At 37.5% G+C, this 27,294-nt stretch overlaps 2 protein-coding genes across 2 annotated transcripts in view; one reads left to right on the forward strand and one right to left on the reverse strand.

Moving 5' to 3' along the window:
- LOC123237342 (zinc finger protein 208-like) overlaps nucleotides 1-27,294 on the reverse strand; it is a 219,607-nt gene that overhangs the window by 69,047 nt on the left and 123,266 nt on the right. The gene's annotated exons all lie outside the window — the stretch shown is intronic.
- LOC123237344 (zinc finger protein OZF-like) lies at nucleotides 1,777-17,573 on the forward strand. Its single transcript, XM_044664211.1, has 4 exons — nucleotides 1,777-1,858; nucleotides 9,567-9,693; nucleotides 10,028-10,123; nucleotides 15,607-17,573. Exons 1-4 carry the CDS (start codon nucleotides 1,811-1,813, stop codon nucleotides 16,944-16,946), a joined length of 1,611 nt encoding a protein of 536 aa, XP_044520146.1. The 5' UTR covers nucleotides 1,777-1,810; the 3' UTR covers nucleotides 16,947-17,573.

Consider the following 27,294-nt stretch of genomic DNA (forward strand, 5'->3'; position numbering starts at 1 on the left):
TTGACATGCTCTTGCAGGGCATCTGACCCTGGTTCCTCTTTTATCTTAAATCCTATATGGGGAACCTTGTTGCATATTTCCCCTTTGTAAACTTTTTAAGTGCTATCTCTCTCCACTCCCTTTTGTGTTTCTTCCTTCACTCCAGGGAGGGGCTGAGTTTGGTGCTTGGATCTTATACATACACACATACATAAATTGTATACATGTACAATAAATTAATATACATAAATTGTTTTTATGTCACCTATATTTCCTAGTATATTCTTTCACCTTCCCATTTCCTGAGTCATAAAAAGAAAAAGAAAATTAACTATTATATTGAAAAAAGTCTGACATACATGATGTTTCATACCTTTAGGCCTCCCTTCACTTTTTTTTTTTTAAACCCTTAACTTCTGTGTATTGGCTCCTAGGTGGAAGAGTGGTAAGGGTGGGCAAGTGACACATAGCTGGGAAGTGTCTGAGGCTGGATTTGAACCTAGGACCTCCCATCTCTAGGCCTGACTCTCAATCCACTGAGCTACCCAGCTGCCACCTCCCTTCACTTTTGCAAAGAGGTAGGGAGAGTTGCTCTCTTTGGAGCTAGGCTTAGTCATTTAGGGACAATATATTTTTAATTAGTTTATGGGTCAGGTTTTATTAGAAAGAAAACTCATTATATGTCAACAATATGCATTGTATTTAAAATCATTACCAATTTTTTCAGGTTGATATTACCATGATATGGCATGTACTATATTTTCTAAAGAGTTAAGAGATCATTTTAATTGTTTTCTTTATGAACTGACTAAACCAAACTCCACAAACATGAACATTTCAGTATGCAAAGATCACTTTCCCATTGGGTATCCTTGAATGAGAAAGTAAGGGAGAAGTAGATCTCTCTGACCTTGTGGAATGGTGAGCTCAGTGATTAAAAATGTTTGGAATCCTACTATGGGGCCCCAATATAATCCTCTTGGCCTCTTCTGCTTGTAACATCCCCTCAAGCCAAGATTCTTCCCAACATTTGCTATTAGCTGTTCTTGGTGGTATTTGGTGTGTTAGGTGGAATAGAGGGAGGGAAAGACTAGCTATACCTGCTTTTAAACCATTTTCTCTAAAGGCTTCTGCTATCTTAGCCTTGAATCAAATTAGTACATTTAGCTTTTGCTTCTCAAAAAGCTTTCTCACCAGTTGGGCTTCCTAAGGACCCTATGAGCCAGGTAAGATAGATATTATCATCTTTCATGTTTTACAAGTGTGAAAACTGAGACTTGGAAAGGTCAAGTAAATTACTTGTAATTTCATAGTTAGTAGGAGAACCAGGACTTGAATCTAGGTCTTCTGACTTTGGTCCTGTGTTTATTTCATTAAGTGATATTTCTCCCTGATTGAAAATTGCCTGTTTTAATCTATAAAACTGGAAGATTGTGAATTGGGGGAGAGACACAGCAGTATGTTTTGATGAGCTTCACATTAATAAAAGCTTTCAGAACTACACCTTTGATTGTCTGGCTGTCTTTGAAAGTGTACTTTCACTGGGGCTGTAGGCAGTGATCATTACACCTTGAAACTTTTAGAACACAAAGATAGACTCTGGATCCTAGATGTCAATGGCTATGGTTCATTGGGAATGAGGCTATTCATGTTCTCCCTTGGTCCTTCTTCCTTCATAAAGAGTGTGGGGAATAACACCCAACTGGCATATAAAGTCTAGCATGTAATCAAATGAGTCTGGGAACCACAAAGCAGGAGGGTTTCCCTCATGGCTCCTTTCTCTTCCCCAGCTCTGCTTTCTCAGGACTCTACCTTTCCCCAAGAGGGGTGCATGGAGGAAGAGAGAATTAACTCTGGGCTCCTGACAGCCAAATCCCAGGTGAGTTGGGATTGCTTCTCTCTTTTGAAATGCTGTCATAGGATAAAAACATTTCCTCTCTCATTCTTTTGCTTCTCTGTCCAAGGACATTAACCCTCACATCTCTCTCAGAGGAATTTTTGGTATTTGAAAAATTAGTAGATAATGTAATATTCCCAACTTGCCTTTCTTAATGTCCTTAGTATTCTTATCCACTTTGCCCAGCATCTACTCAACCACTAAAATAGGTGATTCAGATATTCATGTGAGCCCAGTACTATTTTCAGGGGCTTATGAATATATTAGATATAATAAGACAACTTTCACTCTCAAGAAGCTTACTTTCTCATAGATTCTTAGTTTCCTTATCTGTAAAAATAAAGGAGTTAAACTAGATGATCTTTAAGGCCTTCAAGGGAGTTAATGTGGCTTACCCAATGCTAGACTGAAAGGTAATTATTGAACTTGATCTAGAATCTGGGACCTTTGATTCCTTTTTCTAGTATTCTTTCAACTGGCTGCAACTTACTAGGGAAAAAAGACATACATCCAAAATAATTTTTATTATACTTAAAAATACAAATTTACTAGTGTCAAAATAAATGGTATAAACAATAAAGGAATTCAGATAAATATGGGCCAGAGTGGCCAAAGAAGGCTTCCTATCAGAGTAGTTATTGGTTAGTTGGTATTTGAGCTAGCCTGAGGATGGATAGATTTTTGTATTATTGGAAAGGATCAGAGAGGCTATTTCCACAAGGGAGACCATCATGAACAAAAATTGGGGGTAGAATGGAAACCTGTTACACTGCCCTGGCCAAAGTGGAGGGATCATGTTGGGGAGTATTGAAAGATGGATTGAATATAGAAGGTGGAGTTGGATTTGAAAGGTCTTGAATGCCAGTATCTTGAGCAATTCAGAATTTGAGATTACTTGTTTTCGAGATAGGGAAGTGACACAGACATGATGAGAACAATATTTTAAAAAGAAGTGATAGATGGAAGATAACCTAAAGGTTTATATGATGAGAAGCTCTGTTAATAGTAAATATGGATATGTTGGTAGTTTTAGGCCATATCCTTGAAACATTTTCCACTGGAAAACAATTTTACCCCAAGAGATCCAAATGTCATAATTCTTGAATATTTTTCTCTGGAGTACTCCAGTTATTAGGAATGTGGCAGCAGAGCAACCTGTCCTAGATGTTTTCTTAGAAGCTAGGTGTTTACACATTTTGAACAAGAAAACAAAATAGAAGGGATAACCAGTGGAAGTTAAGTACCTAATATAAGTTTTTTGTCTTATATTGTCCCCAATAAAGTAGATAAGAATTTGCCCAGTTTAAAATTTCATAGGTTAACTCACGCATATGTGACACTACTGTAATCTGTCTTTTCAGTTATCTAGTTTATTGGGGCTTTGGGAGAAAAAAAAGATTGTAAAATTCATATTTTTTCTGAAGCAATTTAGTGAATCTTAACTGTTTTGTTCTGGTGATTAGTTTGTATTCAGTTCAAAGAACACTTGTGTTGTATAGTGGAAAACACTGGAGTTGGCAGTCAGAAGACCACCATTTCAGTCTTAGTCTTGACATGGATTATCTATTGGGCCATGGGCAAGTCATATAACTTCTCTGAACCTTAGGTTTCTTCTCTATTAATTGGAGATATTAGTATTTATATTGTTTACCTCAGAGTATTATTGTGGGAAAAGTGTTTTCATATGTAATCTGAATGGATCCAAATTGGATATAGATTGTATTGCTGAAGAGAAAAACAAAGGGAGAGGACAGTAAATTCAACCCTACTACCTCAAAACTATATAGACCTTCAACTCATTAGACATTGTATATAACACTAAATTTTACAAAGCACATTCCTTACAACCCTGTAAAATAGTGTATTATTGCCATTTTGCAAATGAGGAAATTGAGCCTGAGGAGGGGGAAACTTGTCCATAGCCAGAATAAGTCAGTTTGAACTTAAATCCAGGTCTTCTGATTCCAGGAGATCCTTTTCTTGTTTTGACAAGTTAAATTACCATATTAATGCAGCAAAATTACAGTTCCATTTGTCCTTTTCCTAATTGCCAGTTCCTTTACATTCTACCCCAGAGCTGTACTCATGGGTAAGTGTCAGTGTCATCCTTGACTCTAGACAGGATGTCTTCTTCACTGCTTCCCCTCCCCCCATCCAGTCAGTTGCCAAGTCTTCAGTTCTTCCTGCACATGCCTCATATGCATCCCCATCTCTTCACTCATACTGTTTACTATTCTAATTAAGACCCTTATCTCCTCTTGCCTGGACTATTGCAATAGCCTCTTAATATTCCTAAATTATAGAACTGATGTTGTCATTCCTTTGGTTCTTTATTGGTTGGAGGTCAAGAATACCGCCACCCCGAGCAGCTCCCTACCAGAGGCTGGCATTCACCTTCCACGATCCAACTCCAGTTTACTTTTCCACACTTATATTGTTCTCCTTCACATATTTTGTGTTCCTGCTAAATTAGCCTATGAACTATTCCTAAAAACATTCCATTTCTTTTCTCTGGGCCTTTACAAGGCTGTCCTTCATTCATGGAATGTCTTCTTCCTCACCTTTGCCTCTTAATATCTTTAGCTTCACTCCCAGCTCAGGTGCCACCTCTTTTGCAAAGGCTTTGCTGACCACAACCCCATTCTCCTTCAGTCCATCCCCCCCACCCCCACTTCTCTCACTTAATGTTCTCTCCCTCCCTGCATTATCATGTATTACTTAATTGTATACTGTTGGATTCAATAGGTAAAATGTAAGCTTTTTGAGAACAGAGTCTTGTGTGAGAGTATTTGTTAAATAGTCAAATGATTTAAAAAATCGACATTGCCAATCCAAATCTCTTAGCCATTTTTATAAATTACAGTGAATTTCAATTTCATTTTGTTGTCATTGGCTTAGAATTTGGAGCTAGAATACACATTAGGTCATTTAACCCAAACCACTTATTTTTCAAAGACCAAAATTTGGGCTCATGGAAGTGACTTGTTCTGGTTGCATGACCAATTCATGGGAGATCAAGTTTAGAACCAAGATCATATGACTTACAGTTCTTTATGCCATAAGCACTTAATTGTTGGAAATAGTCTTTTCTTTCCTCTAATTCAAATATTTAAATTAATAACAAATGATAATAATCCTTAAGTTGTAGTTAGCAGTATCTAGAAGCCATGGAAACCTGTGATGATAGTGTCTAGGTTTTTTTTAAATAGTTCAGAAATTATGGCACATTTGTCCTGGCTTACAGGAGATCCTATTTTTGAAAATAATTTTAAATCAACTGGATCATAAACTTTTGAAAGGTGTAAGCCATGCTTTGGTATTTCCCAACTAAAATAGTATTTTCCCAAGTAGATGCTCAAGAGTAGAATAAAAGGATTTTGAAGCAGTAAGAGACCTAAAATCTAATGCAGTATTTGTTGAAAAAATAAAATCATGAGATGTCACTTTTTTATAAAGAAAAAAAAAAGTTGTGAACCCTCTTAATGTTGTTCTAAGCATGAATCTTGAAAGAAGTGTGTTTCAACCACAATATAATGAACATCTGAAATTTCAGTCTATTTGATTTTATTATTCTTAAAGCAAGACTAAAATATTGAGGAAAACTTCAAATTTTTTGAGCTGTGTTTTACAAATTTTTGCTTTTGCAACAAAAGACAAGAAACCCACATTTCCCACATTAGTTGATAAAGAATACATATTACTCAGATTATTACATGGATGGACAGCCCATTCAGTTATTGTGTCAGTACATATATTTTGCAGGGATACTGCAAATAGACATGAAGTGGGCCCAGACCTGAACATGAAAAAGAGTACTACATTGCACTTATCACATGCTCTCATCAACCTTAAGATACTCACCATCACCTGTCTTTTCAATGCCAATATTTTTTCATTGATGCTTCATGACTATGAATCATTAAACACCATCACCTTCAAAAAATCAAATTTGTTGGTGACTCAGAGGAAAATGGAGAAATGTGGTGTTACATTACATAGCCGCCCTTTACTAATGACTTACATGGTTTCATAAAAAGACAAAATGCTCATGACTGAAGGCAATGGACTGGCCGTGTAACAAGAGCAAGGGCAATAGATGAATGACTCAAATGTTGTACTGGTATGCATAAAATAATAAAAGACTCAAAGTACTCTAGCACATTGGGTAACTCTTTCAGGGAGGATTTATGACAGGACCTATATTGGTTGAGAAGGCATATTAATTAGGTTGTGTATTACACCAGAAGAAGGGACATCAACATTATAAATTCATCAAAGTTTCAAAACATTAGATTAAAAAAAGCCAGGTTATGTTCAGTAAAACATTTTAAATAGCCTCTTACATTCTCCTTAAGGACAGGATGGAGGAATGTGGGCTAGATGTAGGCTAGAAAATAGCCCAGATAGATGTGGATTTGATCAATTGATCCAAATTGGTCGATATTATCTTGGAAGGAGGTGTTAAAAGTATCCTAGGGATCTGTCCTTGGCCATATGCTTTTCAAAATTTTTATCAGTTGCTTATCTAACTAGGTATAGAAGGTGTATTGGTAATAAACAACTGAAAAGTTGAATAAAAACTGTTTGATAAGTATTGACTCCAAGATGGAAGGTAAGGGTTTAAAAAAAAAAACAACTGTTTGATATTGTTCTCATATGTCACATGTGCTTACATTCTAAGCAAAAAAAAAAATAATACTTAAATGCAAAACCCATGTTTCATACTTTTATTTATTTGTTTTAAATCCTTACCTTATGTATTAGAATCTATACTATGTCACTTTCAAGGTAGGCGAACAATAAAGGCTAGGCAGTTGGAGTTAAATGACTTACTTAGGTCACACAGCTAGGTTTCATATTTTTTACAATATTAGTTAACTTAGTGGGGAAAAAAAGGAAAAAAATAACAATTTTTGAGTTGATTTGGAATGCATCTTATATGTTTATAGAATTTCAGAGTTTCAAGACAAACCCTAACTGAAACATTAATCTTCTATTCATCATTAATCTTCTATTCATCATGTAAGGAATAAAATTTAGGTATTTATAGATATATATTAAAAATATGTGGCCGCCAGGAATCAACAATTTAGGTTGATTCCGTAATTAAATCAGACCCAAGTCAGCATCGGGTTGAAGAGTTTATTTACAATCGGTAGGTAAAAGTAGGAATAAAGAGAAAAGTAGAGGCTAGTACAGCCTGGACTGAGAGAGAAGAAGGTTATAAAGCTTAATAATGAAGCTGTAAGCCACAGGGCCCAACAGCCAGATAGGCAGAGTTTAGAATTGGCCCAGCTAGGCCAAGGAAGTCAGCCTAACTTACCCACGTGACAATATAGAGCGTAATCTGTCTGTGGTCTCAGGAGATGCTTCTTCTTCCAGTTCGAGACGGCAACTGCCCCCACAGGAAGTTCACTAACTTACTTAAAGAGATAGTGTCTTTCATCACTTCCTGTGGTCCACCTCTAATTCAAATGGACAAATGGCAAATGCCCAAAGGGCAGTCCCTTATTCTTGATTTGTTACTTATTGTCACGTGTGGGTAACTCGTCTTCTCCTCCCCACTAAGGGAGGTGAGAGTGACATCATTAGCACGCCTGGGTTGAGTAGATTTTTGACTATTAATGGGATCGAGCTAATTCTATTTACACACCTACAAGGTAGGCATATAGCTTCTAAAAGTCCTCTAATGATAAGGAACTCACTTCTCCTCATAGCCAATCCTATTTTTGGACAGCTCTAATCATTAGGAAGTTTTTCCTTATATTGAGAAGAAATCCATCCATTTGATGACCTTCTAGGAAAAGTAGAACAAATCCAATACCTCTTCCACATAAGGACCCTTCAGATATTTCTGTGCTACAAGTATTTTTACTAAATGCCTACCATTCCAGGCACTGAACTAGGGCTAGGGATACATTCACAAAAATAAGTCCCTGTTCTCAAGGAGCTTAACGTTCTAATAGAAAGATATAGCATTCACAAGTAAGTGAATACAGAATATTTTTAAATGAGTAATTAGTGATTGGGGAGTACTAACTACTAGTGCAATTAGGAAAGTCCTCTTCAATGAGGTAACACTTTAACTGAGCCTTGAAGGGAGCTAGAGTTTTCAAGAAGTGGAGGTGAGGAGACAGCATTCTAGACATGTGGAACTGTTTGTACAAAGTCACAGAGGTGGGATGGGATATGAAACATTATGTATGGACAATAATAAATAGGCCAGTGTGGCTGAAGCATCAAATGTGCAAAAGGTAGTAGTATATAATCAGCCTGTAAAAATAGGTTGGAGCCAGATTGCAAAGGGCAAAGGGCCAAACAGAAGAATTTGTATTTTATTCTAAAGGATATACATGTGAAGTTTCTCCACTTATGTTAGGGGAGCTGACATAGTCACGCCTGTCCTTCAGGAATGTCAATTTGGCAGCTGAGTGGAGGATGGATTGCAAAAGGAGAGACTGGATGTAGGGATTACTGTTAAGATAGATTCTGTTGCAAAGGGCAGCTAAGAGGTTCAGTGGATAAAGCACAAGGCCTGGGTTTAAATGTGCTTAGCTGTGTGACCCTGGGCAAGTCACTTAACTCCCATTACTTAGCCCTTCCTACTCTTCTGTCTTGGAACTAATGCATAATAATGATTCTAAGATGGAAGGTAAGGGTTAAAATTTTCTTTGATTGTAGCAGTTAAAGCAACAGTTGATACACTAAACTAGGGTGGCTGTGGGGAATAGAGACAGAGATGAATGTAAGAGATGTTGAGGAGATGAAATTGATAACTTGGCAATTGATTAATGTTAAATATTCCCATATCCTTCTACAGATCCCGATTCCCCTTCCCTGAATATATTCCACTATGTTATTATCCTTTGGAATGTGACACCTGGATCAGAATACATCCGAGTATCATCACCTTTGTTCTGTGTACATTATCATTTCCATTAATGCAGCATTGGCTTTTTTTCACTTTTTTGTTGTACTGTTGACTCATACTTGACTTGCAGTCCAATAAAATTCCAAGGTCTTTTTTAAGATGAACTATTAGCAGGCCACATTCTCATCCTTAAACATGTAATTGACTTTTGAAAGCCATTACAGGGTATTATTCATCCCTATTTGGCCCATTTGTTTAGCCCATCAAAATTTCTTGAATCCTGATTTTGACTATAATAGCAGCTCTTCCCAACTTCATGTCTTCTGCACATATCAGAACATTCCATCTCTGCCTTCATTTAAGTTACTGGTAAAAATGTTAAACAGAACAGGGCCAAGAAAGGTTGCTAGAGTACTCTTCTGGAGATTTCCTTCCAGTGTGATATCAACTCATTAACTATTGCTTTTAAGATTCCAAATTCAGTTAGTTTTGAATACACCTAACTGTACTATCATCCAATCTGTATCTTTTCAGCTTGTCCATAATAATATAGTGAAAGACTGAGAAAGGCCTTCCTGAAGTTGATATATATATTATGCCTATGGCATTCACCTAATCTACCAGTCTAGTAATCCTATTTTTTAAAGAAATTAATTTAGTATAAGCATGATTTGGCTTTGATGAATTTATGCTCATTTATATTTCCTTATTAAGACCACTAACTATGAAGCTTGCCTACATCCTCTGATGTGCTAAACTTTCCCTAAAGCCACATTGCTGATGGTTCTAGGTTTAGCAGGAATGTCTTTGGAATTTCAGGAGTCACTGACATTCAAGGATGTGGCTGTGGACTTCACCCCGGAAGAATGGGGACAACTATACCCTGCTCAGAGGGACCTCTACAGGGAAGTAATGCTGGAAAACTATAGGAACCTGGTTTCATTGGGTAAGGGTGGCTTCCCTGTATGATTCAGAATCTGCCCTTTGGGATATCTTTGTTTCTTATTTATTAAATGCTATGGGGTCTCTGAAGTGTTAGCAGAATTTGGGCATGGACTTCAGGGTTCAGAGAAACAGGGTGTTCTGGCTTCCTCTTCCCAGGTGAAAGATCTTTACTTCATAGCATTAGAAATGGGCAGCTTCAATGTACTGCTAATTCTGATGCTGCACCTTTCTCACCCTTCAGAGGTCTTGAAGAACAAGTCACTGGGACTGAATTCTAGGATTGTTCTTTGTCCCTAGCACAAACACCCAAGTCCTTTTTCTTTACCTATGAGCAGGGCATCAAGTTTCCAAACCACATTTGATCTCCCAGTTGGAGCAAAGAAAAGAACCTTGGATAATGGAGAGAAAAATGCCAAGAGGGAACTGCCCAGGTGAGTGACGAGAGTGAGGCAAATAAGAGTCACTGTAAGTAAGAATCATGATGGGGTGGAATTTGGGGAGTGTTGTTTGGGTGACCCTCCTCAAAATTCCCAACAGCGGTGAAGACTGGAGTCATTTGATAAGTTATCTTGGATACCTTGACTTGCTGTTTTATAGAAAGATTAAATGCCATCTAATGTCCCACTCCACCCAGGATTTTTTCCTGTAATATCCTTGAAAGATAGCTAGCTATCCAGCCTCTACTTGAACATTTCCAGTGGCAACAAGATAAGTGGTTCTATTAGGGGACTTAAAGTGGGGGAACTTGTATTCAGATCTGGCTTCAGACACTTCCTAGCTCTGTGACCCTAGGCAAGTCACTTAACCCTGTTTGCCCAAACCTTGCTCTTCCATCTTGCTCTTCTGCCTTAGAGTTGCTAAGTAAGTTTTTAAAAAAAAGGAAGGGAAGGGAAGGGAAGGAACAATCTTCCATATATTGAGTGGATTTCCTGCAACTTCTTGATTTCCTGCAACTTCTACTTATTGGTTCTAGCCTTTGTAGTAAAGTAGAATAACCCTATTCAATCTTCTGCATTCCAGCCCTTTAGATATATGAAATCATTTCCCATACATCTAAATTTTCTCTATCTATGCTTCAGTCTCAGAAGAAGAGTTGTCCTTGTTATATAAAGTTAAACTATCCCCCAGACTCTGGATTTTATGACTTCTAGCTTCTTCTAGGAGATAGATCCTATAATTCTCTTCCTAAAACAATTTCCTTCACAGACGCTCCCTATCTTTTTGATCTTCAAATTTGTAATCCATACCCATTTCCTCAATTGCCATTCTGATGATGTTGATAATAGTTTGGGATTTTAACATTTTAAAGCTTACAGAGTACTTAACCCCTGTAATCTGGCATCTATTCTTCCTCCACTGTTAGCCTCATTTCTCCCCACTCCACTGCATTCACATTTCATATACTTTCCTAATAGCCTTTTCTTAGTTTCCATTTTCTTCAACTCACTTTTGTATTTGATAGTGATGACATATTTGATATCGATTATTGAATTTCCTTCATTGGCTTATATGATGCTCTACTGTGTTGATCTTTTTCAGTGGCTTTTCCTCCTTCCTCCCATTTATTGTAGGACTTAGTATCTTCACCTCTTATTCTTTCTTTTCTATAGTTGGTCTTTTGGAGAACTTAATTGTTTTGATTGTTTGAACTATTCTTTCTATGCTGATGACTCTCAAATCTGTATCTCCAAACTAGGTATTTCAGATTTTCACCTTCCTCTATTATCTCTTATTTGGATATTCCTCTGTTTGCTTCCAAATCAACATACTTCAAACTGATTTTATCATATTTTATCTCAAATATCTCATCAGATCCTATATTTTTGCCAATAGTAGTATTACTACTCTCTGAATATAAAATTTATAGTCATAAAATAACCCATCTCCTTTATGTCTAATCTTTTGCTAAGTCCTATTCTTCTAAAACCTCTTAGGACTCAGCACTTATTTTCCATCATTCTAGGTCAGGTCTATGTTACCCTATAGTTGGATTTGTGGTGTGATAAAAAAGAGCACTGAATCTGAAATCAGAAGATCTAGGTTCAAATCCTAGGAGATCTCAGGCAATTCACTTCCCTCCTTAGGGTTTCAATTATTTCATGTAGAAAATAAAAGGACTGAATTTTTTAGTTCTCTTCCTTTTCTAACTTGTGTAAGTCTATAATTAATATTAATTGTACCCAGCCATACTAATGGTAGGCTCATTCTTCCTTTTAATCCCCATCTTGCATATGATTGTTAGATTAATATACAATGATCAGTACACTGAAGCTTCCCACTGTCGACTCTACACAGAAAAGAGAAGTAGTTTGGTAGAATGGGTAGGGCACTGGACTTGGAGTCAGAAAAACCTAGATTCAAACCTTATCCTCAAACATTTATTATCTGTGCAATCTAGGCATGTCCCTTAAGTTCTCTGTGCCCAGTTTCCTCAACTGTAAAATGTAGGGATTGTACTAAGTGGTCTCTAATGTTCATTCTAGCTCTAAACCTCTGATTGTCTGAACTCTGAAAGGGAGGAAAAAAATAACTTGTCTCTGTGTCCTAAAGAGATTAGAAATATTGAACAACAATCATACCTGAGTGTCTTTGAGGTTCCATGGTTCTTAATCTTTAAGGAAACAGTTCCTCAAATGGACAAAATTAATACAAGAAAGTCATTACCTTGACACGATGCCGCTCAGAATTCCGTGACTACTTGTTGCCCAAGTCACATATAAATATTAGTTCTTCTATTCCTCAACAAATAGCTTCTGCTTCATAGTTCTTATAGATGATGCTCTTTTCTCTAGCTGTGGCTTTGAATATATTCTGCCCCACCTTGAACATCCTCTCCTTTTCTTTTTGTCTACTAAATTCTAACCACAGACCCTTTAATGCCCATTGAAATTCCTTTCCTCCATGAAGTCTTCCTTGAATCACTACATATTATGTTGATTTTCCTTTTTTATAACATTCTAGAACTTATACAATCTATGCCACATAGACCCACCACTTATTCATATGGTCTTTTATGTTCAATTTTTCACATGTATTAGTTTTCTTATCTAGTTACTAAGGTGTTTGGAGGGAATGACCTTTATCCCACCTTTCCCTTGTATCTCCAGAACTGCTTAAATATTAAATGATTGGTAATTAATAGATTGTTGATTACTAGGGAGCTATGCGATGTGATCCCAAGATTGTTGACTACTGGATTTCTGTGACCTCTAATATAGGTAGACCTAAGATATTTGGGAAGAGGTTCACATGGTGTTTTAAGAAATGCAGCTATTGATTTACTTGTGATACAAAGTCATCATTGCTCCTCCTTTTGGTATAGTTTGGGCCTTATACTTTAGGCAGCTTGTAATACTTAGTCCTGTGGATAAGTTTTTCCCAGGGAAATACAGATACAAGGAAAGCCACCCAAGTAACCAGCCTGCCTAGAGCTACACTCTGCCATGGTTGTAGCTTTTTTGCTAGTCTTTTTTCCAAAATAATCAATTCTATCATTTAAAAAAAGAAAAAAAGATCAATTTTGGAAGACTAGATTAGAGGACCAGTTTCTCCTTTCCTTTATGTATACCTTCAGCCATTTTCAGAAAGGAAATAGACTCTTAGGAAATAGACTATCCCAAGGCAGTTTAGTATAGTAGATAGCATAATTCCACTCTTGTTACTCAGTATCAAGTATCAGTATGTGGCCATGAGTAAATCCCTTAATCTTTCTGAACCTCAGTTTCCTTAATGTGTAAACTGGGAATAACAGTGTCTATGCTAATTACTTTATTGAATGGTAAAGAAGTTAACAGTGAGATAATATGTGAAGTGCATCACAAATTTTAAAGTGCTATATAAATGCCAGTTATGATGATGATGATGATGATTATGCGAGTGCTGTTGCCTGCTTCTGCTGCCTTCCTGTTTCCACATCTCTGCTGCCCTGCCTCCATGATTGTGGTAACAATACAAGGGAGTAATTTTTCTATTTATTCATTCACTCAAATGCATTTATTGAATATCTGTGGAGGAAGATAAGAACTAAGTGATGCATTTACCTATACTCAGGACCTTAAAATGTGGTTGAAAAGACAAAATAAATTCCACCTGAAATATTACATATCTGAATATAAAACATGAGTAATCATGCAATATAACATAGTTAAAGTGTGTTGGCATACTTTAGGAATAAAATTCAAGAAATATTGATTATAGCCCTACAGTGTACAAAGCCCATACTATATAATATGTGTAAGCAATGTAAAGGAGATTTAAAAAGAATATGCCATGAAGTTTACAGTTTAGTAGTGGGGATGAGACAGTTATATAAAAGTAACCTAATATTAGGTATAAATTACATAAAAGGAGAACATCAATATGGGCCAAATGACTTCGGAGTCTTTTTTAAGAAATGGAACATAAACTGGCCCCCAAAGGATATTTAAAATTTGGTCCCAGAAGGACTTTCGAGGTTGATTGAACAACAAAATGAGCTAGGTTTGAAATTTTGAATGAGTATGGCATATGTGGGGGACAGGAGTTTGGATGGACTAAAGTAGAGTGTACTTGTTAGTGAGAAGTTGAGTATAAGTTTGAATAGGTAGGATCATGCTAAATTATGGTAATATCTGATGAACTGGCTAAAGAGCATAGATTTTATCCTATAGGGATGGGTAAGATATTGGAAGTTTTTTTCAACAAAAGAATAACATTGTCATATTGGACTGTGGAGGCAGTCTTACAGTGACAGAGACACTGATGCTTTTGTGAAGGCAATTGATAATAGCTGCAACTGTATTGCATGAGAGCACTGATGATCAGATGAAGGACAAGGAGATCCTTGGGCAGGAGCTCAGCACTAGGAACACAAGGCTGAAAGCATCCCATACTTGACATAGAGCATCATAAGGCCTGGGAACCAGAAAGTTAAAGTGGTGACTAAGAAGTCTTGTATCAGTAATCAGAGAAAGGGGGTGCAGCTGGGTAGTTCAGTGGATTGAGAGTCAGGCCTAGAGACGGGAGGTCTTAGGTTCAAATCCGGCCTCAGACACTTCCCAGCTGTGTGACCCTGGGCAAGTCACTTGACCCCCATTGCCCACCCTTACCATTCTTCCACCTATACGCCAATACATAGAAGTTAAGGGTTTAAAAAAAAAGAAAGAAAAGTAATCAGAGAAAGTAGTGCTTGATCCTCGCACAAGATGAGGATTTGCAATCTAAGAAATTCAGGAGAATAAGACAATAAATAAGCCCCAGTGATTAGAACCTAGAAATGATCCTATTACTGGGGATAATTAATAATGATTTTTCCTCTTGTTCTTTTGTTCTTTATGTTGAATATGGTTTTTGGGTTTTTGCAAGTTGGTTCAAGAAGTGATTAGAGCTAGATGATAATAGGAGACTGTATAATTCCTTTAATCATGATACCCAAAGATGTAGAAGACCTAGACTTCAGGAATATTCTTAAAGATGTGACATTATTGTTAGTGAAAATTTTCCTTAGTAGTAGTATAGTAGGAAGGATTAAAATAGAAAAATTATAAGCAGATAGATTAGTTAATAGTTACAATATTACAGTAATTCAGGCATGAGATGATAAAAACCAATGATCAATTATCAGGCTGAAACCCCTAGTCCTAACCCCTATATTTCCTTTGCTTGGACTTTTCTCCCCTTTTACCCTTTTTACTTTGTTTTGATAAACTCTACTTATTCTCTTTGTTCAACTCTCATGCTAGATTAGATCTCCTACAGTCATTTATGCCCCTTCCTCACTATTTACTCTTTCTGTTTTCCATTTTCCCCAGATTGGAAGGCCATATTTGAGAGCTTTCAGAATCATACCTTCAATTCCTCAGTTTCATGGGGAGTACGCTAGAGCAGTTTCCTTGCTCTCAGCACAGGAGACTTTTTCATGTTTTATTTCTTACAGACTGGGAAACTAGACCTGAAACCAAGGGATCAACTCCAACAGAGGATGTTGCTGAAGAAGAATCATTCCAGGAGGTAATAATGGAAAGATTCCCAAAGGATAGCCTTTGGTGTTCTACATTTAGGGAGGCCTTGGAATGTAATGGCCAATTAGGGAGGCAGCAAAGAATCAAGGAGAGAATGTTAAAACAAACGACAGTCACCCATGAGAAAAACTTCAGGAGTAAGAACCATTCTGATTGTAATGAACTTGGAATAAGCCTCAGTCTGAGATCAATACTTGTTACCCAAAAGAGAAGTTCTCTAGGAAGGAGATGCAATAAATGTGACACATGTGGAAAGACCTTCAAACATAATTTAGAACTAATTAAGCATCAGCAAATCTGTGCAGGGAAGAAACCCTATGAATGTGATGATTGCGGAAAAACCTTCAGCCAGATTTCATACCTTACCCAACATCGGAGAATACATACAGGAGAAAAACCCTATGAATGTAGTGAATGTGAGAAAGCCTTCAGCCAGATTTCATACCTTACCCAACATCGGAGAATCCATACTGGAGAAAAGCCCTATGAGTGCAATGAATGTGGGAAAACTTTCAGCCAGCGTACACACCTTACTTGGCACCAGAGAATTCATACTGGTGAGAAACCTTATAAATGTAATGAATGTGGGAAGGCCTTCAGCATCACTTCATCACTTAACAAACATTGGAGAATTCATACTGGAGAAAAGCCGTATGAATGTATTGAATGTGGAAAAGCCTTTAGCCGAAGTACAGCCCTCACTCAACATCAGAGAATTCATACTGGAGAAAAACCCTGTCATTGCAATGAATGTGGAAAAGCCTTTAGCAGGAGAACAGCCCTTACTCAGCATCAGAGAGTTCATTCAGGAGAGAAACCTTATCACTGCAATGAATGTGGAAAAGCCTTTAGACAGCACAGAGCCCTTACTCAACATCAGAGAATTCATACTGGAGAGAAACCTTACCAATGTAATGAATGTGGAAAAGCCTTCAGCAACAGGTCATCCCTTATTCAACATCAGAGAATTCACAGTGGAGAGAAACCCTATGAATGTAATGAATGTGGGAAAGCCTTTAGTTGGAGGACTCACCTTACTCAGCATCTGAGAATTCATACTGGAGAGAAACCCTATCAATGTAATGAATGCGGGAAAGCTTTCAGTGACAGGTCTTCTCTTACTCAACACCAGAGAATTCATACAGGAGAGAAACCCTATCAGTGTAATGAATGTGGGAGAGCCTTCAGTCGCAACTCATCTCTTACTAAACATCAAAGGGTTCATGTTGGAGAAGATCCCTTTGAATTAAGTTAATTTAGGAAATTATTGAGCTAAAGTAGAAAACTCATTAATTCGTACTGGAAAGGAACTTTATGTAATGGGGAGACTTTTCTTGTATAAACTCAGACCTCTGTGGACATCACTACAAAATCTCTGAAGAATAACACTGAAAATGCAGTGAACTTAGAGAAGTTTCTTTTGGACTCATAAATATCCTTGAATTATAGTCATATAATGGGTTAAAAGGGATCTCAGAAATAATTTAGCCCAACTCATTTCTAAGCAGAAATTTCCCCAAAACATCTCTACTGAGTGGTCACTCATCCTCAGTTTGAAAGTTCCCAATGTGGAGGAAATTCACTACCCTTCCCTACAAGACAGTCTATTTCACCTTTGAACAGCTTCAGTTATTAGGAACTTTTCCCTTAAATCAAACTGAAATCCACTTTTCCCCATATTTCTAACTCTTATGTGCTGTCTTCTACCATTACAATGTAAGCTCCTTGAGGGTAGGAACTATATTTTTTTGTTTGTATTTTACCCCCAGTGCTTAGCCTGGCACATAGTAAGCACTTAATAAATGCTTTGTCTACCTACTCCATTTTTGGTCTTAATTTTGTCTTCTAATTGAAGACAACCATCATGTCTTTCCTAGGCTAAATATTCCCAGTTCCTTTAATTGTTATATGACAGGCTCTCCAGTTACTCTCACCATCTTGGTGTACCATCTCTGGGCAAATTCTTGTTTTGCAAATATCCTTAAACTAAGATGGTTACTAGAAGAAAGCACTATCCTTCAAATGTGGTCTAATTCAACCAAGGATAAATTCACATGCAATAGTTTGTCACTAGCCACAAGTTTGTTTGGAGTGTCTTGAATGAAAATGCTATTTTCTCCTTTATTTATCTCCTACTGTATCTGCTGGCCCCTCTCAGAATTCTTTCCACAATTGAAGTTTGAATAAAAAGTGTACTGGTTTCAGTTTTCAGATGGCATTCCAGGTTTTCCAAGTATGTTTCTATGTGTATATACATCTAAGTGTATACACACATATGAATATATGCATATATTTTAAAGCTGATACCTATGTGCCTATATATAAAGCTTTTAAAAATAAAATAATACAAAACATTTTAGAGCAATTAAACTAAGCCAATGTAAACAACAGATTACATTACTAGAGCTAAAGTTGAGATAATGAAAATTGGATCTAATTTTCCATTGAAATGATCTAAGATTTCATATTCCTAACCAAGGACTGATGCCTGATTTGCTTTAATATTAAAAAAAAGACAACACACAACACTATTTTAATTCATTTTCTTTTTTAAACCCTTACCTTTTATCTTCTTAGAATTGATACTAAGACAAAGGAGCAATAAGGGTTAGGCAATTGGGGTCAGGGGACTTGCCCATGGTCACACAGGGAGGAACTGTCACAGACCAGATTTAAACCCTCTCAGAGGGTAATTGGGGAAAGCTTCTTGCAAAGGTTGGGATTTTAGCTCAGTCTTGAAGGAATCCAGGAGGTAGATACAAGGAAGGACAGAATTCTAGGTGTAAGGAAGAGCCAGTGAAAAGGCACAGAGGAGACAGTGTTTCATGTGCCAGGAACAGCCAGGAGGCCCATGTCACTGGATCATAGAGTACTTGGAAGGTGGGAGTAAGGTGTGAGAAGAGTAGAAAGAAGCCAGGTCATGAAAGGATTTAAAAGCTCAAGGAACTTTATATTTGATCCTAGAGTTAATAGAGAACCATTGTAGTTTATTGACATGGGGTTGGGGAGGGGCAGAAGAGATTTTACAGTCGGGCTTGTGCTTTAAGACCACTTTGATAGCTGAATGGATGGTGAACTAGAATGGAGGAGAGACATGAGGCCAGAAAGCCAACCAGAAGGCTACTGTTGAAGTTCAAGTATAGAGTACTGAGGGCTCACAACAGGGTGGTGACAAAGACAAGAGAGAACTGGTATATACAAGAGTTGCTGTGAATTAAAACCAACAGGACTTGGTAAAAAAATAGGTGAGGGAGGGGCAGAGGGGCAGTGAGTGAAAGTGAGAAATAAAAAGATGCTAGATTACCAACCTGAATGGGAGGATGTATCAGTAGTAGGGAAGTTAAAATAGGGCTGGGGAAGGAAGGAGAAAATAATGAATTCACTTTGGGACATAGTGAGTTTAAGATGTCTATGGGACACCTATTTTGAGATGTTCAATAGGAAGTGGGAGATGTGAAAATGGAGATTAGCAGAAGTGTGAAGCCTGGATAAATAGATCCAAGAATCATCTGCAGAGAGATGATAGTTGTATCCATGGGCACTGATAAAATCAAGCTAAAAGTGACAGAGGGAGAAAGAAATGTTTTTTTGGACAGAGCTTTTGAGGAAAGACACTCAAGTCAAAGGAGTATAATCTGGATGAAACCCCAGCAAAGGAGATAAAAAAAGTTATCAGAAAAGTAAGAGGAGAACCAGGAGAGATCAGGAAAATTGTTAGAGAAGAAAGTATCAAGAGAAGAGAGTGATCAACAGTTTCAAAGGCTGCAGAGAGATCAAGGATGAGGATTGAGACTGGATTTGTCAATTAAGAGGTCATTGGTAACTAGAGAGCTATTTCAATTGGATGATGAGGTCAGAAACCAGATTGCAGAGAATTAAGGTGAAAGTGAGAAGATGGAATATCGGCTATAGATCATTTTGACATGAAAAGGAGGAAAAATATAAGGTGAAAATAGCTATAGGGGATAAATAAATCAAGTTACAGTTTTAAGAATGGGGAGACTTCTGGTAGGGAAGTAGCCAGTAGAAAGGGAAAGATTAAGGATTAGAGAATAAGTAGGGATGATAGAAGAGCCAATTGAGTGAAATGCAATCAGTGATGGAAAGGGTAACCATGAAGCTGTGACTAGAGGAGGCAAGATTTCAGTAAGCGCAAGAAGATAGACTAAGGATAGCTAGGTTGCTCAGTGGATGGAGCCAGGCCTGGAGACCGGAGATCCTGAGCTCATCTGGCCTCAGACATTTCCTAGCTTTATGACCCTGGCCAAGACCCTTAATCCCAATTACCTAGCCCTTACCACTCTTCTGCCTTGGAAAAGAAATTCAGTATCGATTCTAAGACAGAAGATATGGGTTTGTTTTTTTAAAGTAGATGAAAACTGAGATAGGAAAAGGTTAAAGCAAATTTGTTATCTATGGAGTAGTTATTCCAGAGGGCACAGTGAAAGAGAGAGGGGTAAAGGTATGAATTTCAAAGGAACAAATTGGCAAATCTTATGGGGAAAACGGGGAGTTAACTTAAATATTTATCTGGGTTCAGAAAGGTGAGTAGGAGACAGGAATGGACAATAGTCTGGGACCAAATAAGTTAAGGAAACTGGGTTTAGTTGTTTGGAAATGGCAGTTGACAGGAGTGACAGTTGGGCCTTAACTGCCACCCTGCTCCACCTAGACAGGGAGTCTGAAACCAGCAAGTAAATGACCAGAGGGCTTATAAACAAGTTTAATTTAAGGAAACTATAGTCTAAAGAAGGGAGGAGGGGTTTCTATTCTACCAGTCTATGAGCAAGCCTCAGGGACAAAGAATGCACTTATCTACACTAAGCTAAAACTATAGCAGGACAGGGCACAATGGAGATCAGGAAGGAAAGTAGGATATCCTCACTGCAGAGTCCTATCTCACTCCAGTGATGTTGCAGCTCTTCCAGGACCACAGTCAGTACTCCTTCAAGTGGGTAGATCTGGGAGCTAACCCAGCCCAAGTTAACCAGCAACTCAGGTTGGGTTTAATAGTCTCTACCAAAAATTTCCCACAAGCAGATGACAGTCTTCCTTCTGGATCCCAGGAAATCAGGGTACAAACTCCACTTCCTCTGAGGTCTCCCAGGAATCAGTTACAACTTGTCCCCAACCACCATGGAGTCTGTCCCAGAGAGAGAAGCCACATTTCCTGCTTCCCCATTCCATTTAGAATCCTTCAGCCCTTCCTGCTAAGTCTCCTAAATACTCATTTATTAATCTTCCTCACAACACAAACCAGCAGAGATGCCAAAAAGAAAAAGTTTCCAAGCCAAAAAGAAGTAGGTTTATTGAGAGAGGGCCAGTCTCATAATAAAGCCGGACTCTGGTCAAGACCAAAGACCCCAAGTCTTGTGAGTGGACCTCTTTATATACCCAAAAACTTGTTACTAAAATACTTTTTCGGGTTGCTTCAAGTGCAAGGTTAATAAAAATTGAGTAATATCAGAACAAGCATAGGTAGAATAGCATCAGAAAATATTTAGCTCTAAAGGAACAGGTTGAAATATTGTGGCTTAAATAGTGAAATAAAATCAGGCTAAATCAGCTAAAAAGAGAGTATACCAAAAACTTAATTGCAGAATGTAACTGATAGTTCTACTTTTAGGTCTATTGTAATTATGAACTAAAAAAAATCAAATGCTACTTAACTTATGCTAACATTCATTTAAATTATACTCACATTGCTTAACTATGCTAGAATCACATTTTGATTAAAAGAAGAAAATTGCTGAAACTAAAATATTCAGGGGTGGCGGGAAAGGGATTTCACATTCACACAAGGGAAAAAGAGAATGGGGGGCAGCAAGCAGGGTTTGAACAGTGGTAACCAAAGGTTCAAAATCAGTTGGATGGGGAGAAGACAAAGGATGGAAGTATATTAATCACTGAAAAACAGATTCAGGTAGACCTAAGGCATAAATCTTATAATCTTTTATGTGTGATTGTGTAGAGATCTGATAGCAAGAATGGGAATTTTAGACATAGAAAGGGATCTTCATTAAAGGCACTTCTATTTCCTGAAATCCCAGTAGAGAATAACTAAGATGAATAGTCTTCATTTATGTAGTTACTTGGCCTATAAAATGAAAAAAGCTTCTCTGAGAGACTACGCTCATATTTGAATGGAGTCATAATACCTAGGTTTGAATCCTTTTTCTGCCATTTGCTGGGCAACATTTTTGTATAAGTAACTGCTACCCTTTTTAGAAACTCAGCTTCTTACCTATAAAATGGAGCCAATAATACTTGCATTGCTTACCTCATGATTTTCATGAAATGTGTGCTTTGTAAACTTGAAAATGGTATGTAAATTTTAAGTTGCCATTATTATTTATAATCCAATTCTTTTCCCCCTGCTCTATGAGATAGTTACTCCATTATTCTTTCAGTCATGTAAGTATGAAATCCTTTGGGCTCTGCTGACACCTATTTCATGTTAAATTTTGAGAACTGCATGACTGAAATATATCATAAGGACTTAGTCTAACATTGTCCTTTCTAGCATTTCTTCTAATATGTATGACAAAAGAAAACCTTATGAACCACATATGTTTGTCTATTTTCTGCCCTAGAAAAAAACTGCAAACAAGGTTAAAAATATTTCCTTACACTCTACTCCTAAAACTCTCTTCTTTCTTACTTTAGTTTCTACCTTTAGTGGTGTTCTTCCTCTCCCTTCAGGCATTCTGGTGGTCTCATACTCTTCACCTTTTCCCTATCAGAACCTACCCATGGTGAAAAAAATCTCATTTCAGTTATTAATACCTTAGTGGAAATGAGTTTCATATCAGATTTTACCTCTTTCAGAAGAATTTTCATTTTAAGAATTTTTCATTTTTGGAAGTTCAAGGGTACAGGAAATGCTAGTGGTTGGGGGCTAATATTCAGTATCTTTATCTTCAATGTACATTCACCTCATAAGAGAGAGGCAGAGAAATAAGGGTTAAATTGTAGGTGATTTGGAATAACTATAGATGAAGCACCTTTTATGGTGTCTACTCTAATCTAGCATTTCTAGTAATCTGTTCTAGTTATGAGTTCAGTTACCTAAGTTCTACAAGACTCCTGGTTTGGGAAGGAAGGAAAAAGATAAGTATTTCTCAGGATTCAGTAAATAATATACTGTTCTTAGATTTGATGTATTAAGAATTGCCAGCAACTGATACCTAGGCTGGGTACTTTCTCAGTAGAATCTTCTCCTTAAAATAGGAACAGGGAAGTACTTCAGGGGAAGTTGCTGTGTGACAAGGAGAAAACCATGAGAGTATTTGGGGAGTGGGATTCCATAACAGAATCCTTGCAATGGACAAGACTTTATTATCTGAAAAACAGCAACACATATCCTCTACTTGCCAATAAACACCGCACTCATTATGTTCCTATATGCCACTTATGAGAAACAGCTATATTTAGGTCTAAAAACAAATATCTACCCAGGAGAGTGGTTCTTGGTTCCATTGGTGCCATATCTTTGATCATACCAATCCAGCTTTATAGTCCTGTCCTCTGTCCTAGCCTAATGATCCAAAAAACCTTAAGGTTCCATTTAAGGGCAAGGACTATACATTCCCACTTTCATTGCCTACTGATGTTTTTCTTTTTAATTTTCAAAATTTTATTCATTTTCAGTTCTGAATTCTTTCTCTCTCATCTCCCCTGCCCCTACTTATTGAGAAACCAAGAAAAAAATATATACAAACATGTATAGTAAAGCAAAACAGATTCCCAAATGAAGTGCTTACTGATCTGGAAAGGTGTCCCAAAAGAAGTCTAACTGAAGGTTAGGGTGGGATTGCAAGGGAGGGAGAGCTCCATGATCTCCAGTAGGGTGGCCAATGCACTATGGTACAGACCCTGAGAATGATGCCCTGCTATGGATAGCAGGATGGTAGGACTATCACATTTGTCAGGCAAAAAGTAAAGCAAAAAGTGGAGACCCTGGCAAGGGAGGGGAGGACTGGGTTCTGCAAACATGTGCTACCATTCTCCTGTTTTCTCTGCTGATACAGAAAAAACATTTGGGGTGAGATATGGGTTCATTGTAATTGTTACTTGTTAAATTGAGGCAGCTAATGACTCAGTAAATACGGCATGAGGTATGGAGTCAGGAAGATCTGAATTCATATGTAACTTCATATGATCTGTGTGACCCTGGGCAAGTCACTTCACTTCTGCTTCCCTAAATCCACTGGAGAAGGAAATGGCAAACCATTCCAGTATCTTTGCCAAGAAAACCCAATGGGAAGTATTGGGGTGCTATAATCCACAGCGTCACAAAGAGTCAGATGCAAATGAAAAACAGGTTAATTGCATTAGTAACTCTCAAGCCCACAGTAATCTTAACATATCACTAATCAAACTTGGCTGACACCCAGCACATCTGCAATTGGAGGAGGGGAAGTGATAAAAGATAGTATGTCTCATTGATCTTCCCTGTTCTTGTTCATCCAGGGTTGGGGTACCTAGCATGGCCCCTACTTAGCACAGAGTTGGCTCACTCTTCCTTGTCACACTGGATGGGTTAGTAGGGAGGTGGAACAAAGTTTGCCCATCCATATGAAGCACTGAACAAAAACAATGTGAGTAATGAGGAAGCTGAGAAGCCCTCTTTGGGGTTGCCAGCTCTGCAAGGGACTGCTGAGACTCAAGACTTCAGGCTCCTGCACTGCCCAAATGGCTGATTCGACAGACTCAATCTTAGATGGATACTTGAGGAACACTAACACCCCCACATCCACACCTACCAAGACTTCTGGCAGCAAAGAATAACTTAAAATTCATTAGGAAGTATAAATTTTATGTGTACTCTTTTTTCCTTTTTGATATAGTGACCAACTTACCACACAATAACTCATAAAAAGATCATTCACTTCTAAGTGACAAGGGAAAATCACATCTTCTCATTTATCTTCTATGAGCCCAAAATAACATTGATTTATATTGGTGCAGTGGATAGAGCACTTAGCTTGGAATTAGGAAGACCTTGGTTTAAATCTAGCCTTAGACACTGGCTGTGTGATCTTGGAGTATAGTAGCCTAGGATAGGGATACCCCTAAACCAACTTAACAACTACATCTGTTTAGCTGGTGGATCAAACAACATCAGGGCAGTGTCAGATTATCTCTGGCTGAGGGCTGGTTCCCTCAGCCTGACCTTATCTACTAGGTCCTTTGCCAACACTTGCCAGTCGCCCCTAGCAACAGCTTCTCAATTCCCTAAACCCTCTTATCTCAGTTTTCCCTTTCCTGTTAAAAATAAATCCCTTAGCCTGAATCAGTGAATTCTTGTAGTTCCTATATCATCACCAAGACTAAAGAGACTTAGGAGAGGACAGAATATCAATTAGTTGAGTTTGCTGAGGAGTGAAACCAAAGCCTCCATAGTAACCAGGAACTTGAGCTCCTTTTCCTGCTGGGTTCTGCTCTCACCCAATAGGAAGGCAGTTACTCCAGCAGGGAGGGGCCGCTCATTCAACATCTTAAAGGAGCCTACAGCTAGCTGCAGTGGAAATTGACTGGGCATCACAGCTGAAGCTGCTCAACACTGATAGCCCCAAATCTTCTGCTGATCTAGTTACTGCCTCCCAGGCCCCTGGTGACTCACTTTTACCACCAGCTTCATATTATACATCACATTATCATCCATTACAAATTAAGCATTAAGTTCCTGTTCTGTGAAAAAAATGTAAAGAAATTGTAAAGTGGGGGAGATGGTGATGAAAATGAAAAACAAATTTTTAAAGAAAAACACCACAGGCTATGCCATCAAGGTATTCACAATTTAATAGTAAAATCAGACACATGCATAAGCAGCTTAATGGATAACAGTTGTGGGCTTAGAGACAGGAAGATCCGAATTAAAATCCAGCCTCAGACACTAACTGGGTGACCTCTGGCAAGTCACAACCTCAGTTTGCTTCAGTTTCCCCAATTTTAAAAGGGGGTGATAATGATAGATTCACCTCCCAGGGTTGTTGTGAAGATAAAATGAGATATTTGTAAAGCATTTATTTTTTTAATGTTTTTTTAAAAATATTTATTTTTAAGTATTTTTCCATGGTTACATGATTCATGTTCTCCTTCTCCCTTCTTCCCTCCCTACTCCTAGAGCTGACAAACAGTTTCACTGGGCTATACATGTATTATCATTCAAGGCCTATTTCCATATTATTCATTTCTGTAATAGAATAATCTTTTAAAACCAAAACCCCAAATCACATACCCATATAAACAAGTGATAAATCACATGTTTTCTTCTGGATTTCTACTCCCACAGTTCTTTCTCCAGACGTAGATAGCATTCTTTCTCATAAGCCCCTCAGAATTGTCCTGGATTATTGCATTGCTTTTAGTAGCAAAGTCGATCACATTTGATCCTCCAACAATGTTTCAGTTACTATGTATAATCTAAGTTACTTTTTAGAATTTTTCCATATTTGGTATAAGATTCATGAGATTAAAGGGCCTTTTTGAAAATTGAGAAAGTATATATCTTCAATTCTCTAACACCTTTTTTAACCTTCATGATTCCTCATTGATAAAAATCTTACATATAAGCTTTTTTAGTTCTCTGGGATATATAGTACTTCCAGGCCCATTTTTTTTTCATTTATATCACTTACAATGGCATGGAAGCAGTTTGGGGACAATAGCTCTGTTCCTTCATATGCAGGCACATAGACCTCTTTCCTCTTCTAACCAGGCAGTAGTCAACAAGTATTTATTAAAAGACGGCTATATGCCAGAGCTCTGGAGAAAGGGAAAAAAAGGCAAAAAAACCATCCTATTATTGCCCCCAGCTTCGTACTAATAGTAATTTTTACTTCCTGAAATTTGTATAGTGCTTTAAGATTTACAAGGTGGTTTTTTTTTTCATAAATCCTATCAAACAGAATCAATGAACAGTTAAGGAACACAAATGTATAAAAAAAAATCCATGGCAGAATATTAATGACATTTCAAGAGCCATTTGACTGATAACAACCTATTATGGGGTTTGCAATAATGAAAGTTGTCATATAAGTTGCTTGGTTTGAAGGGGAGCTAATGAACTCTGTAGGGGGTAATGTGTGAGAAATGAGAGCCCATTTCTTTTTTTTTCTTGGTCCTGGTTTGCACATCTGATTGAAATACAGAACAACAGATCCACTTTTCCCCCAAAAGCCCCTCAATTGGCTTTTATAGCTTCATGTCTTTCTCATTACTACTCACATTTCCATGACAGGAAAATATACATAGGAAAAAACTCCTTAGCAACTGAATGCATTAAACTGAGAATGAGAAATATTACTTTGGGACTTTTTCCTTTGTTTTAAATTGCTTATGAGTCAGCCAACATTTTCAATATATACATTATATTTTCTTTAGACATCTATTAAATAATCCATAAAGAACCTTCCCCCACTCTCACATCCCCTAGTTTTAATCGTTCTTATAAAGTTCATGGGTACTGTCAAAACTGCCTCTGATTTTTGAAAACTAGATCTGCAACTTTATCAAGGAAAACCAGGGGTTCTTACCTATTTGCGTGTGTCATGAATTCTTCTGTTCCCTTTACTAGACTGATGAAGTCTATGGACCCC

This window comes from Gracilinanus agilis, chromosome 2 (assembly GCF_016433145.1).
Source record: "Gracilinanus agilis isolate LMUSP501 chromosome 2, AgileGrace, whole genome shotgun sequence".
NCBI lineage: Eukaryota > Metazoa > Chordata > Mammalia > Didelphimorphia > Didelphidae > Gracilinanus > Gracilinanus agilis.

Coding starts and splice junctions, on each gene's coding strand:
- LOC123237344 (XM_044664211.1), top strand. CDS start 1,811: ATGGAGGAAGAGAGAATTAACTCTGGGCTCCTGACAGCCAAATCCCAG. Junction 9,694..10,027: donor TAGGAACCTGGTTTCATTGG/GTAAGGGTGGCT, acceptor ACCTATGAGCAG/GGCATCAAGTTTCCAAACCA. Junction 10,124..15,606: donor GCCAAGAGGGAACTGCCCAG/GTGAGTGACGAG, acceptor TATTTCTTACAG/ACTGGGAAACTAGACCTGAA.